At 45.0% G+C, this 15,841-nt stretch overlaps 1 protein-coding gene across 6 annotated transcripts in view; it reads left to right on the top strand.

The window, feature by feature from the left end:
* The window catches only part of CRACDL (CRACD like), a 117,897-nt gene that overhangs the window by 60,346 nt on the left and 41,710 nt on the right, over positions 1–15,841 (top strand). For 5 of the 6 annotated variants that reach the window (XM_084753638.1, XM_084753639.1, XM_084753637.1 and 2 more), the window contains one exon: positions 14,283–14,362. In XM_084753638.1, coding sequence (XP_084609764.1) covers positions 14,293–14,362 — 70 coding nt within the window. In that variant the 5' untranslated portion in view covers positions 14,283–14,292. Of the gene's footprint in view, positions 1–14,282; positions 14,363–15,841 lie in introns of those variants that run through there. The other variant, XM_084753636.1, reaches the window with a different exon arrangement.

Raw genomic sequence — 15,841 nt, forward strand, 5'->3', positions numbered from 1 at the left:
TTGTGGCCTGATGCCTCATTCTCTTCTCTGTGCCTTTGCTGTCCCTCCCCTGCCCACAGCTGAAAGGAAGCCTAGGGAGGGACAGAGGCAGAGGCTCTAAACCAGGCTCTCCCCACCCCAATCTTCCTTTACTCTCGCACAGCAGGCCCTGGGCGCCCATCAGGCTGCGGCTCCCTGCGACTGTGGTGTGGGGGAAACAGGAGAGCCTCTCGGGCTAATGAACTTACTATGGCATGGTCAGGCACGGTCAGTCACAGATTTGAAAGTCTATCCCTCAAATCCGGGAATGCTAGGTGGCCATGGCGGTTGAATTGGGACTGGTATGCACATGCCATGGCATTTTTAATAGGAAATTACCTTTCCTCTGTTGAATGTTACTAAGAAGTGGTTTGTTTGTTCATTCATTGAGCAGTGTTCTGTCCCTAACCTAGGTCTGCCCTCCTCCCCCGTCCATAGAGTTACCTTCAAATTTACATACTTAGAAAGAAAGGTGTGCTGTATCTCCAGGCAACCTTCATTATTATTATTTTTTAAGATGAGCATCTGGTTCCTTTACTTTCCCTTCCCTGCATAGTGCAAGCTTTATCAGCAGCAGCTGGTGTCCTCCCATTTCAACCCCTTGCTTTGGACCCCCTGTTGGTGTAGGTCTGTCACCGCCTCCTCCACTTCCTGACACACAGATAGGGAAGGGTCACAGACAGCCAGGTTTCCTCTTCAGAACAGGCAGGCATCTGTCGCCCTTAGACGTAGGCTGTAGTGACATCCAGTCCCAGTGTCGTTGCCTCTGCTCCATGGGTACAGCTGTCCAGGTCCTCTGTTCCTGGGGATAATAATATCATTAAGCAGCAAGCTGGCACTGTTTCTCAGCAAAGATTTCTCGCAAGAACTTTGTGAGAATTGCACATTCCATTTGCCTCGATAATGTGAAAGTTATTTTTCTATAAAAAGGAGCAGGCAGTTCCTCCCATGACTCACCAGAGAACAATAGTTTAAGTCATAATTTATTTTTGTCTCCTTCCCCCAAGAGAAGGAGAGACTGGTGAAGTGTACCCGCACTGGGAGCAGGTGTACATCTGCAAGCAGGCACCTGGTCAGATAGTCACGCCAGCACACACACAGACAACAGGTCTGCTTTGTGGGCGGAGAGGTGCAGGGGCGCTTGCAGTCTGTTGGAGGAGACTCTGGCTCACCCTGAGGAGCCTATGAGCCTGCCAAGGGAGAGGAGGTCAAAGCTGAGGTCTGGGGATCAGGAGAGTCAGCGAGGCCAGAGGGAACAACATCTGCGAAGATTCTGGGCTGGGAGCGTGTGGGTAGCTGGCGACGAGGAGCAGGGCTGGGTGTGGACTTGTGCTGTTTGTGTAGGGGCCTCTGGTTCGAATCCATCCTGCCACCACCCGACGTTTGCATCGCTCTCTGTTCCTGACTGCATCCCCATCTGTTTCACATCCATCGTCTTTCCTCTAGGAGCTGTTTTTAAATTTGTGTGTATGTCGGTGTGTATGAGTGTGACTCAGTGTGTGCATGTGTATGAGCTTGTATGTATGAGTGTATACATATGAGTGTGAATGACTGCTTGTGAGTGTGAGTGGGCGCATATGAGTGTGTATATGTGTGTGAGTGTGTGTATATATGAATGTGTGTATATAGGTGTGTGCATATATGGATGCATGTGAGTGAATGTGTGTGAGCATGCATGAGTGTGTGTGAGCTTGTGTGTATGAGTGCAAGTGAATGTGTGTGAATGTGTATAAGTGTGTGAACATGTGTATGAATGTGAGTGCACTTATGTGAGTGTGTATAAATGAATGAGAGTGTGTGACTATGTATGAGTATGAATATGTGCAAGTGAGTGTATGAGTGTATGCAAATGTATGTGAGTGTGCGTATGAGTGTGAGCGCATGTGTTTGAGTGTTTATATAGGAATGTGTATGAGTGTGAGTGCATATGTGTGAGTTCATTGTGCAAGTGTGTATATATGAGTTTATATATATATGTATATATATACATATATGTGTGTGTGTGTGTGTGTGTGTGTATCAGTGTGTGTGTGTGTGTTTTATGCATGTTTGTGTAGTGCCCCTGGAGACCAGAAGATGTGTCAGATCCCCAGGCCTGGAGTTGTAGATGGTTCTCAATTGTCTGATAAGGGCATGGCGTCCTCATTCAGAGCAGGAGACACTCTAAGCACTGAGCCATCTCTCCAGCCCCGTCTTGTTTTAGCATGAGTTTGTTGGCAACAAACTGTGTCAGGTTCTCTTTTCGTCCTTTTCGCCTCCTGGCAACAGCTTTGTTGACGTAACCGGCATACCATCCTGTGTAGCCTTTTACACAGTACAGTCTGGGGGTTTCAACAGTTGTGCTTATGTGAACATAATCTGATGTTAGAACATTTTAAATTCCCCCGAAGAAATCGTATGCCCATTAGCAGTGACCTACCATTACCTCTGCTGCCCACAGTCCCACAGTCTCCTCTCTCTGGGTCTACTTTGGTCTACTTTGTGTTTCTTGTACAATGTTCAAAGGGATACTTGTGATAAAGACTTGTGACTAACTCTAATAGAATTTAATAATGTCCCAATAATGTCACTCCTATTCCAGTGTCACAGGGGAAGGTGGCCCCTCTCAGGTCTCTTACTGATTTGAAGACATTTTATCTTTGTCTTCCAATAGTTTGGTAACAATGTATGTCTTGTTTTTGGACTGAGTTCAGCCTTTGTGGATTTAATTTGGCTTTTTAGACTTTTATATTTATTTATTTTACCAAATTTGGGGAGTTTCATCGAGTCCTCTATACTATGTTCATTCTTATTCCATCTTTTTTCTTTCTTTTCTTTAGATTCACTAATTTGCCTTATCCTAATTTCAAGCTTGTTGCTTCTTCTGCTTGCTCAATTATGCCTTCAAAGACTTCTGGTCAGTTTTTTGCTTCGTTCCTTGTACTTTTCATTTCCAGAATTTCTCTTTGTCTCCCTCTTTAGGTTTCCTGTTGATATTTCAATATTGTTTGTACACTGTTTTCTTAATATTCTCCACGTCTTTTGTTAGCCTTTAAGCCTCATTAAGACAATTGTTTAAAATCTTTGTCTGGGGTAGCCAACATCGAGTCTTTTTCAGAGGCATTTTCAATTGGTTTATTTTTTACCCTCTGAGCCATATTTTTCTGTTCCTCATCCTGTGTGATCTTGTTATTACTGACAACTGGGCATTGCAGTCCCATAATGTAGTATTTCTTTGAGGTGTTGTTGTTGTTGTTGTTTTAGGTTTTGTTTTGTTTCTACAATAGCCATTTGGTTGATTGCTGGAGGCTGTCCTGTGCTGGTGATCAGCGTGCAGTGTGCGTGCACCTTTCCCTGGGCATGCACAGTGACGAATTTCACTGATAGGCGGATGGTTTTAAAGGACCGAGTCTTTGTTTTGTTTTGTTTTGTTTGTTTTTGTTTTTCGAGACAGGGTTTCTCTGTTTAACAGCCCTGTCTGTCCTGGAACTCTCTTTGTAGACTAGGCTGGCCCGGAACTCAAAGAGATTTGCCTGCCTCTGCCTCCCTAGGGCTGGGATTAAAGGCATGCACCACCACATCTGGATTGAAGGGCCCAGCCCTAATTTTCCAGCTCTTACAAGGAACAACACAAAGAAAAGGACTGGAAAAGGGCGCGGGCTCTTTCAGTCCTTGGGGGATTTACCTGGTTGCTGGAAGGAGTCTTGCAAAAGTACAGGAAGTAGGAAAAGAGGCGGGAAGTGGCCTCTACCTCTTCCTCTGTCGCATTGTGACCCAAAGCAAACATCCTCAGGGTGAAGAGTGGAGGCCTCTCTGCCCTTTCTGGCTCTTACCAGCTGTTTGCAAGATGCTCCCGGAACACATGCATTGTCTGCCGTGGGGCCGGGAACCTGGCACATGAGCAGCTGTTGCTAATGCCTAGAGCAAGCCATGATTGGAATGAACCGGTTAGCCATCCACAATCCCTCTTGGAGGTCATAAGCCTTTACTAGAATGCAGATCCAAAATAGTTACACCAGACAGGTTCTGCCTATTGTAATTGCTTTCTTTTTCCTCTGCCATCTTCCCAGAATCCTCTATGGCTATATAGTGTTATTTCTCTTCTACTTGGTGCCTAGGATCAGAGTTGTGACCACATGCTAATTTATGCTTGACGTTTTGAGGAGCTGCCAAACTTTTCCAAAGTGGCCACGACATTTAACATGTTGACCTGCAATGAATTCATGTTCTCGTTTCTTCACATACTCTCACACACATAATGTCCGTGTCTTTGAGTACAGCTGTTCTAGTGAGGAGGCAGCGGCTTGCTGTGGTTCTGACTTGTCATGTGCCTAATAATTAGTGTCATTAAGAATATTTCTGGTGGCACATGCCTTTGGTCCCAGCACTCAGGAGGCAGAGGTAGGCGGATTGCTGTGAGTCTGAGACCAACCTGGTCTCCAAAGTGAGTCCAGGACAGCCAGGGCTACACAGAGAAACTCTAATATGAAAACAAAAAAAGAAGAAGAATATTTCATGTGCCTTCCTTTGCTCAAGCTCCCATTCAACGCTTCTGTTTTTAAATAGAATGATCCCCTTATCAGATATATGATTGGCAAAGTCTTTTTCTCACTTTCTCAGTTGTCTTTACACATTCATAGTCCTTTGAGACCAAAAGCATATCATGTTGATGAAGTCAGAACTTACCAGTCCCCCTTTCTGTGTGCTGGACGTCCCATCTGCGTCTGTGTGACACGCATGTGGTGAGGTGGGACTGCGGGTACATTTCTGCGTGTAGGTGTCTACTTGCCCCATACAAATTGTTGAAAAGATTGCCTTTCCACCTCGAATTATCTTGGCAATCCTTGTAAAAAATAGTTGGCTATCACAGTAGGTATTTACATTTGGTTTCTGTTTCTAATCTCTGAACTTATGTCTGTTAGTTCAGTGAGATCTATTTGTAGCTGAAGATTTGTGTGTGTGTGTGTGTGTGTGTGTGTGTGTGTGTGTGTGTAGGGTGTCTGTGCTGCCTATGCCTTTGCATGTGGAGACCAGAGCTGCAGTCACAGGCATTTCTGGTGACAGTGAGAGCTCTCAGCCTGTGTGCCATCTTTGCAGCCCCTCGGATAAGAGTTGAGAGTGAAGAGTGGGTGTTTAATTTTTATTCTTATTTTTCAAGACTTTTTTTTTTTAACACTTCTAGGCTTAAAACATTTTTTTAAATGGCATTAGATAATTGAATAATAATAGTTGTATGAGTCAGGTGTGGTGGCACATGTCTTTAGTCCCAGCACTCAGGGAGGCAGAGGCAGGCAGATCTCTGGGGGTTCAAGGCCAACCTGGTCTACAAAGTCTAGGACAGCCAAGGCCACACAGAGAAACCCTGTCTCAAAAAACCAATAAATAAATAAATAAATAAAAATAAATAAATAAATAAGGGTTTTGAAAGTTAAAAAAAAAATGGGCTGGAGAGGTGGCTCAGCGGTTAAGAGCACTGAGTGTTCTTCCAAAGGACCCAGGTTCAGTTTTTGGCACACACATGGCAGCTCACAACTGTCTTCAACTCCAAGATCTGACACCCTCACACAGACATACATGCAGGCAAAATACCAATGTACCTAAAATAAAAATACATTATTTTTTTTAAAAACTTGTATATTGTGAATTTTCAATATTTGGTCTATCAATTATTGAAAGAGAATCCTAGTTATGGAAGTAACTGTTATAATTCAATTATTTCTCCACTTCATCAATTTTTGCTTCAGGAATATATGGATTCTCTTTTTATATGGCTTAACCTTCATGTTTATAATAAATGTATTTTCTTTGTAGATTGATAGTTTTATTACTAAATGGCACATTAATCTCTGAAATTTTCTTCTAAAACCAGTTTTTCAGGTATTAATATAGAGTCATTATCTTAGTCAGTCCAGAATATTGTTTAATTCCTACGTATGTTTTTATATCTGATTTCCTTAATTTTTATTAGAAAACATACTTTATTCCACTTTAACCCTTTTTTAAAATAACATATGGACGTTGGTGGTCTGCCTGCATGTATGTCTGTATGAGGGTGCCAGATCCCCTGGAACTGGAGTTACAGACAGAGCTGCCATGTGGGTGCTGGTTCCTTTGGAAGAGCAGCCAGTGCTCTCAACTGCTGAGCCATCTCTCCAGCCCGCTTTAACCCCTTTCATTGTGTGTGGACTTGTTAGGACCTAGTGTTGTGTGTTCTGGAGTCTTTGCTGTGATCTTCAGGAGGTTGTGTACTCTGTTGCTATGTTTTCTGTTGCCAGGTGGGGTGAGGTGTAGATTCCTGATCAGTCTAGTTAGTGTTGTTCTTTAAGGCTTTTATATCCTGTTGACACACTGCCTGTTTGTTCTATCAATTATTAAAAGTCAGGTACTGGCCTGCACATCCACGTTTATTGTAGCACTTTTATAAGTCACTGAGTCAACCTGGGTGCCAATCAGCAGATGTGTTGGTGTGTGTGTGTGTGTGTGTGTGTGTGAGAGAGAGAGAGAGAGGTGGGGGAGGGGGAGGGAGAGAGAGGGGGGAAGGGAGAGAGAGAGAGAGAGAGGAGGGGGAGAGAGGGAGAGAGAGGGAGAGAGATTTTAACGGTGTGTGTGACGTATATTTAAAAGAGCAAAGTCACATTGTTTGCATAAAATTGACGTAACTGAAGCTGATTGTGCTGCCTGTGTGGTGATGCGTGTCTGTATTATTAGCCCTTGGGAAGTGGAGGCAGGAAGATCAGGAATTTAAGGCCAACCTCAAGTATGTGCAAATTTGATGCCAGCTCAGGCTACAAGAAACCCTTTCCCAACCCCAACACACACACACACACACACACACACACACACTCACAAGATAAGCATGTGTTTTTTTGTGTTTGTAGGTCTTTCTTTAAAGACATGGGAACAAAGGAGAGCTAGTGGGAGGACAGAGTTGGCAAGGGCGTGTGGCGAGTGGCAGGGCAGTGATGATCACAATGTCCTATGTCCACGTGTGAAGTATCCTAGGAAACCAGTTGCTTTGTACAACTAATATATACTAATAAAAGTGATAAATAATCAGATTATTGAAGTCCCTAACTATGACTGTTGCTTTTTTATTTTTTTTGTGACTCCTGTCAATTTGGGCATCATGTCATGTAAGGCTGTATTAGGTCATATATATTTTCTATGTTTTCTTGATAGCACAATTCCAGCGTCATAAATCGGCCCTCCTATCTTTAAGAATGCTTTTGTTTTGAGGTTTATTTTGTCTATCATTAATATAGCCATCCTGCTGATTGTATAATATGGCATTTTATTTTTAACTTACTTGTATTTGTGAGACTAAACTTGTTTCTTTTTTAGTTTAATTTTTATTTTATGTATATTGCTATCTTGTCTTGATGAATGTCTCTGTACCACTTGGGTACCTGGTGCCTGCAGAGGCCACAAGAGGGCATCAGATCCCCTGGAACTGGAGTTACAGATGTTTGTGAGCCTCCCTGTGGATCCTTCGGAAGAGCAGCCAGGGCTCTTAAACCACTGAACCACCTCCCCAGGCCCTAAATATGTCTGATACTTTCTCCTTCTTGAGTGACTAAGTGCATTTGCATTGAGCATCCTCCTGGCATTTCATCTGTGCTGCTTTGCCTCTCCTTTGCTCCAGGTCATGTAATAAGCGCCTTGTTCCTCTGTAGCGTCTTCACCTTTGCTTTCCTATGAAGTGGGTGCTGTCTAGCATGCATGTGACTTCTGTACTGATTTTCACCTACATTTTCAGTTATTTTTAGTGGTTCATCTAGGCCTTACAACACTTATCCTAACATATCTAAATCAGCTTTAAATTGATAGTGTCTTAATTCTTTTTTTTTTTTTTTGCATGTGTCTATGGGTGTGTATTCATGTTCATGTGTGTGTGGAAACACATATGTGCAATGTGCATATGGAGGCCTGAGTTTGACAGTGGAAGCCTTCCTCCATCACTCTTTACGGTGCTCGTCTACACAGGTCTTAGTTAATCCCAGAGCTCCTCTGTACAACTGGTGCACCCAGCAGTTTGTTCTGGAGATCCCCTGCCTCTGCCTTCAGAACACTGGAGCTACAGGCAGGCAGGCTCCACACACAGTCAGCACGTAGACGGAGTCTGCAGACCGCAGGGCTCTGAGCTCCATCTTCCCGCTTACATACACAGTGAGCTATTCCCTGAGCCACCTCTGCGGCCCGCCAGCCTCACTCTCACAGTTCAGGCCATCTCTCTTTGTTATGCTGTCTTTGCTGTAGGTATTGCATCTGTATTTATTTTATACCTAACAATTATAACAAAGAGTCCTGTTTTTTAAAGGGGATAAGTGGGAAAAAAAGAACCCTATCTACTTTCTTTTACCAATTTTGGGATTTTTTTTGTCCAGGCCAAACCACATTACCGGCGGCCTAACCCACCTTTAAAACTAAAAGGTATCAGTTTTCACAGTTAAGAATTGAGGGTTTGTAACAAGAATAAATTAATTTAAAAAGAAAAAGAAAAAGAAAAAAAAAAGAATTGGGGGTTGGGGGCTGGAGAGATGGCTCAGTGGTTAAGAGCGCCACCTGCTCTTCCAGAGGTCCTGAGTTCAATTCCCAGCAACCACATGGTGGCTCACAACCATCTATAATGTGATCTGATGCCCTCTTCAGCAGATAAAGCACTCATATAAAATAAATAAATATTAAAAAAAAAAAAAAAGAATTGAGGTTGGCAGTTACTTGCTGTCCGTGATCTTTCCACTTAAAATGCTGTTGCTTCTCAGAGAATAATGCTATTTCAGATAACGGCATGAAGCTTTTTGGGCACAGAGAGCTCGATAACCAGAGAGCCTTGCTGTGGATGAGAGGAGTTAGTAGGAGGAGGAGTGCTGGAAACAGAGATGGAAGGAGACCAGATTAAAGTTGTTTCATTGTTTTGTTTTAGACTAGCCTCCCCTAAGGCTGGCCGGTGCCTGCTGCCATCCTCGGGGTGCATTGTAAAAGGTCCAGGTGACTGAAAGCATCCACAGGGGGTAGACTTGCTCCGCAGGGCGAACACCAAAACTTTCATTCATAATTAATTGCATGCTTAGATGTGTGTCTTTAGTGCACAAATGTTTTTTCCATTGTGTATGTAAGTTTAGTGAATTGGAACATTTAAGATAACACATTAGAACCTGTGCTTCACGTGGCTAAATCTATAGGATTTTTAGTAGAACTTGCAGCTACTGGTAGAGCTCAGCTGTTAGCCGGGGAGGAGCCTGTGGCCACAGAGTGGAGACAAGCCCCCCACGCTGAAATTTCTTTTGGAAACGGGACTCCCCTGGAGTCTGGGGGTACCCACAAACACATTAAGTACTACACACTGCAGGGGGGGCTGGAGGAGTACAGCACCCTTGTGAGTTAATCAGAACCCTTGAAGAGGCCCTTGAAGTCCAGATTTAGTCTAAAGGGGTGGTTTTCTTTGATTGGGATTTAACAGCTGTCAGAAAAACAAAGGCAGGGGTTGGGCAGCACAGCTGCCTGCTGTGGGCCGGTGGTAAAGGTAGATTGGACTGTGAGTTCCTGAGGCGAGCATGTTTTCCCGTAGAGAGCCAAAGATGAGCTTGCTTACTGTGGACTTGCACTTGGCTTTCCAGAGGCGGGCACAGTCCTCACGAGGCCCAACGGAGGTGGTCTATTGTTAGAGCTGTGATGTTTCCCCCTAGAATGGCCATGTGATAGAGGCTTCTCTCCACTTGTGTGGTCTGCGGTGGGCTCTCGGCAGCCACTCCTCTGAGATGATGGGTGCATGTAATCTGTTGCCCTGTTGCAACTTGAGTGAGGACTAGGAAGGTCAAGTGTCAGCCATCCCATGACTGATAGTGGCGACCCTAAAGCGAGCCATTTGCTAGGTTTTCGTGAGATAAAGTTGACACCCATACTAAGATACAGCAGTTATGTATGCTGGGGGCATAGTTGTACAGAGAAGAATTACCTGGTGACAAATGAGTTGTGGTGGTACCCACAGCAGTGCTCAGTAAGCTCTTGTACGTGCTGGTTTCTGGTCCTGTGCTGGCTACTGATGCTGTGCTGGCTTCTGGTCCTGTGCTGGCTACTGATGCTGTGCTGGCAACTGGTCCTGTGCTAGCTACTGGTGCTGTGCTGGTAACTAGTCCTGTGCTGTCTTCTGGTCCTGTGATAGCTTCTGGTCCTGTGCTGGTAACTGGTCCTGTGCTGGCTACTGGTCCTGTGCTGGCTTCTGGTCCTGTGATGGCTTCTGCTCTTCACTGTCATCCTGATGGGTTTAGAATCACCATGGAGACACACCTCGGAGTGAGTCTATGAGTATGCTTTCAAAAGCGGTTTTAACAAAACGGGAGAAGACCCACCCTAAATGTGAGTGGCCCCATCCTGTGGACTTTGGTCCTAGGTTAAACAGAAAGAAGAGAGTGGGCTCAGTGCTAGCATCCACCTCTGTCTACTTCCTGACTGTGAGCATGGTGTGAGCTGCTTCCTGACACTCCTGTTGCCATGGTTACCGCACAGTGATGGACAAACCTTCCCTTCTGCCTTCCTTAATGTCAGGTATTTTGTCAGAGCAGTGAAGAAAGCAATTAACACAGTCTTCCTGGATTAAAAGTATTACTGTCTGTCTTTTGTAAATGGGGAGCCCCTTTATGAGCCCAGTGCTGGTTATTTTAGAATTAAGACACAACCCCAAGACACACCAATATCCAGGTTGTTGCTCTTTACTTTTCAACTGCCTTACACATGTATCAGTAGGAAGGCAGTTGGAGTAGGAAGGCAGCTGTGTGTAGCTCCTTTATCAATGGGCACCATTTGTTTTCTCGAGTCTCCTGGATGTTTCTGCATCTCATGGTACCTCTGCATGAACTCTTAGGGAGGATAGAAGGACTAGGCCCCTTCTTGCTCCCCAGTGCCTCTACCTGCTCCTGAACCCACTGCCCTAGGCAGCTTTATCACAGCCCCATCAGTCAACCCTGGAGAAATAGATCTGAGCCTTTGGGCTCCTCTGGGATCATAGGATGAAAAGAGGGTGCCTCCCCACCCCCCGGTACACACCTACCCATGGATGCTTATGCACACGCTCAGACATAACCCCCATACTTTCCGCCAATGACACTCTTCACCTGCCAGCGGTGACACCGTGGTTTGTGTAGAGTTGTACCTTCTCAGTTAGCAGACACATCCTCTCAAACTCCTTCCCTCAGCCTGACTCCTGCTCCCTCAGCCCTGGGCTCAGGCAAGGGTTGCTCAGTGGGCAGGGCCATGTCAGTGGGAGAGTCCATGCTTACAACTCCCTGGCTTCCCTCTGTCCAGAACATCTCAGAGTGCATAAACAGAACCACCTAGGGCTCTCCCCGTCGCCAGGGCAACACCTGAAAGAGGCAGGGATGCTGTAGCTCTCATCTGTCACTGTATCCCAGCAACTCCGAAGCACAGTCCGTGTGAGCATTCAGAATGAAGTCTGCTTCACCCCCTCAGGCAAGCTAATAAGTCAGCTAACATGATGTGCTTTCTCAACTCCAGACTGGCGAAACAGAGCATTGCAGGGCTACAGGAGATAACTGATGTTATGTATCTAATTTGTATGTAATTTGTGTCATTGTGACTGATGACAAGTTCAAGGGATGGAAACCCCCTATCCTTCCATCTTTCTACCTCAGTGACAGCCCAGGCAGGTGATCACCCAGGTTAATTAACAGTTGACGACTCTTAACATCACCAGGTTCACTCTCCCTGCTGCCTTTGGGTTCTTTTATCACCCATCACCCCAAGTTCCCTGGTTCTTCCTCCATCGCCCATCACCCCAAGTTCCCTGGTAGCTTCTTGGCCTCCATACTATCACTGTACAAGCCACACAGACAGTCAGAGGTAGCTGGCGTCTTGGAGGCCTTTGGCTGGCAGAAGGCATGTCACGAGCATTCACCTCTTTGAGTGCAGCATCTGTTGCTTCGCGAACACAGGGAGTGATAACACAGGGAGTGGCCTTCAATGATGTGAGCAAGCGCTGTGCCTACCTCACCTTTGCTTTATGATAGGTGACTGACCAGGAGTGTGAGGTCCTATCAAAAGGTTTTTGACTGAACTGATATGAGGCCAGATGTTTACACAAAGCCAAAGTACATGAAAATTGAGAGGCTAAATTTAAAAGAAAAGAGCTTTCTTTGCTCCTTTAAGAAATCATCCAGGGAGCTGGAGTGGTGAGATTAACTAAGAGCATGTACTGCTCTTGCCCAGGGCTCAAGTTCTGTTCCCAAAACCCATGGCAGATGGCTCACAGCAGCCTGTATCCAGCACCAGAGGACCCAGCACTCTCTCTTGGCCTCTAAAGACACCTGCACACATTGTCTGTCTGTCTGTCTGTTTGTCTGTCTGTGTCTGTCTGTGTCTCTCTCTGTCTCTGTCTCTGTCTCTCTCTTTCTCTCTCTCTGTCTTTCTCTGTCTGTCTGTCTCTGTCTCTGTCTCTGTCTCTGTCTCTCTTTCTCTCTCTCTCTCTCTCTCTCTCTCTCTCTCTCTCTCTCTCTCTCTCTCTCACACACACACACACACACACACACACACACACACACACATGAAAAAAATAATAATAAGGGTGAGTGGCACACGCTTTTAATCCCAGCAGCCAGGAATGTGCTGGCTAGTTTTATGTAAACTTGACATGAACTAGAATAGCTTTGGAAGAGGGAACCTCAACTGAGAAAATATGCCTACCAGATTAGCCTGCGGGCAAGCCCGTGGCCTTTTCTCGCTTGATGATTGGTGTGGGAGAGCTCACCTCAGTTGTGTTCTGTGCTACCCCTGAGCTGGTTGTCCTGGGTGCTATATGCTAATAGGTTGAACAATTTATGGGGAGCAAGCCAGTAAGCAGCACCCCTCCATGGCCTCTGCATCAGCTCCTGCCTCCAGGTTCCTGCCCTGTTTGAGTTTCTGTCCTGACTTCTCTCAGTGACAGACTGTGTTGTTGAACTGTAAACCGAAATAAACCCTTTCCTCCCCAAGTTGCTTTTGGCCGTGGTCTTTTATCACAGCCATAGAAACCGTAATTAAGACAGGGAAAAAGAGGCAAGCAGATCTCTGTGGGTTTGAAGCCAGCCTTATGTACATGGCAAATTCCAGGCCAGCTAGTGCTACTTAGTGAGACCCTGTCTCAGATGATGATGGTGAAGAAGAAGAAGAAGAAGAAGAAGAAGAAGAAGAAGAAGAAGAAGAAGAAGAAGAAGAAGAAGAAGAAGAACTTTAAAAGAAACCAGCCTGGTGGGAGGCAAACACTAACATTTATATTAAAGGCCATCTAAATATTAGTGCCAACTCCAGCACAGAACGCTGTGCACGTTCCATTCCTTCTGTTAAATGTGTTCTATCCTCTCATCATTTTCACCTCCTGTGAAAGCAGAGCTATGAATCGGTTAATCAAACATTTGAAGGTGTCTTTTCAGTATGAGGATCCATAGCCGCTCCCAGTCAAAATGCCTTTCCAGATAGAGTGTGCTATACACGGAGGGAGAGTGTGCTGTCTTGGATTGGGCATGGGGGGCAGAAACACAGGTAGCAGGACTACGGGTGAGTCAGTCAGATACTTTTATTTAGGAAGAAGGTAAATCCATATGGATGAAACGGATATAGTAACTAGGGTGGTTTACTTGGAAATGCTCTAGTGAGCGTGGGGTACAGTGAGGGAGGGTAATTTTATATGGGGTTCACCAGATGTTCACCGTAGTTCTGTTTGCTTGGAATTTTTTCCCAAGTTCAAAACCAGAAGACTCCATGTAAATCATATTAACATATTGTGCAGCCTTTCATGTTGACACTCAGAAGGAATTTTAACCAAGCAGTATGCTCCGAAAACCAAGGTCCTCGGGGTGTGTGTGGGTAACACGTGTCTGTAGAAAGGTGGGGTGGAAAGATACTAAAACACACTTAAGATTATCTTTAGTCAGTGGGATTATGAGTGATTTGGTTTTTTGTTTTATTTTACTCTCCACATTTTCCAAACTTGCTCCAGGAAAAACAAACAGTTTCTTATAATTTGAGGGGAACTGTGACACTCTCTGACCTCCATTGCTGTTATGTTTTCTGTGAAATTGCTGACACCAGCATTTAGAAAGACGCTTCTGTGGCTGCTCCCATGGGGCTTTGGTCATGGTCTGCGCCTGTCCTGCCCTCCTCTCTGCCCTGGACTCCAAGTTTTCAGAGTTCTGTGCAGGTGAGGTGACAGGCAGACGCAGGCCCCCCCACCATGGCACTTGCCAGTCACATCTGCTCAGCATGTTTCTCTAACATGGATTTCCCTCTGGTTTTAGTGAGCTGGACATGATTTCCACAAGGATGACGGACATGAAGCTCCGGGAGGCGGCTGAAGGCCTCGGGGAGGACGGCACAGGTGAGGCCCCAACTTCCTCGCTCTGCAAAGAGCTCTGTCTGGTTGCATGGAGCTGTGCTTTGTGGCTTTCTTGGCTGCTCAGCCGTCCTCAGCCCCTCGCTGTCTCTGGGAGAACAACAGCCTTACCACTTAATGCCCTTTGGTAGAACTGCTCTCCTGTTGCTCTGCCTAAGCATGAGGTTTAAATGTTTCCTTTTCCTAGAGGTAAATATGGCACTGTGTTTGACTTGAAAGCAAAGGATCAGGGGCTAAACCCGGAATATCTGCACTTTGGTGTCAGAGGCAGGAAGGTCACGAGTTCAAGGCCAGGTTGGGCTACATATATAGGCCAAGGCTAAATGGCGACATTTATCATCCAACGATTCCCAAAGGCATGCATAGGAGCTTTTGTAAAATATAGGATGAGCTGACACTCCAGAGAAAGTCATTCCACCGAAAGGGCCTTTGACCTTTCTCTTACGACTTTTATAAGACCTTTATCTTAGCCTTTGCCAGGTCAACGTCCAGGCTTCCGAGTCATCGCTTCAGAACACATTCCAAGAATGGTCTGGTCATGGGATTGCTCTTTATGTCTTGATACAGTTGTGAAAAACGCTGATCTCCCTCGGTGCACATTCTCATCCATCTCAGCTATTTTACTCACCTTATTTTTGTTTGTTTGTTTTTTCGAGACAGGGTTTCTCTTGTAGTCCTGGCTGTCCTGGACTCGCTTTATAGACCAGACTTAACAAAGGTCTCCAACCTTCTGTTGCTTAAATAAAAAAAATCTCAGGAGTGATTTTCTTTGACTTCGGTCAGGAAGAATAACTTCCCATGATAATAAACCTTACAACCAGGTGCTACCTTCAGACACTTCTTTCAGTAAACACTGTTTCGTATATGAAGATGGAATGCTCAGTTTATAGTGGGGCCATTTTGCTGTCAAATTTGAGTAGGTACCAAATAAATCCAAATGTGAGCTGAGGGTATTTGAAGACTAACCCCCAAGGCGGGAAAATGGTCATTTAAACTGTATCATGTCATGGAACACTGAATTATTATTTTTGAAATACAAAAACATAAACAAGTATTTTGTGTCCCACAAACTAGCTTCAGCAGATGTCTGTTTGGCCTGCATAGGTCACCACGAGGAATCTGCTTTAGAAAATGAGAGAATCAACTTATTGTATTTTTGTTTCAAATAATAGTGAACTTATTTCCTTCTTAAAATTTGAAAATTCTAGAAGGGGACATGAGTTGAAAGGAAATTGGTAGCTTAGAGGGATAAGTGAGCACATTTTCCTTTCGCCTTTTACCCTGACAGTTTGAATCTTACTTTCTTGTTGGGTAGGATGTGGGGTGGGTGGGAATTGAAGGCAAGATATGGGATCTGAGGAGACTCGGCTGACAGAAGGCTTTCCCTTTGACGAGCTACAGGGTTGCAGTGGGTGCGGCCCACAGATAACCGAGCCCTTCTGTTCATCTGTAGCTTCTTTGTCT

This window comes from Acomys minous (genome assembly GCF_964271855.1).
Source record: "Acomys minous genome assembly, chromosome: 13".
Taxonomy (NCBI): domain Eukaryota; kingdom Metazoa; phylum Chordata; class Mammalia; order Rodentia; family Muridae; genus Acomys; species Acomys minous.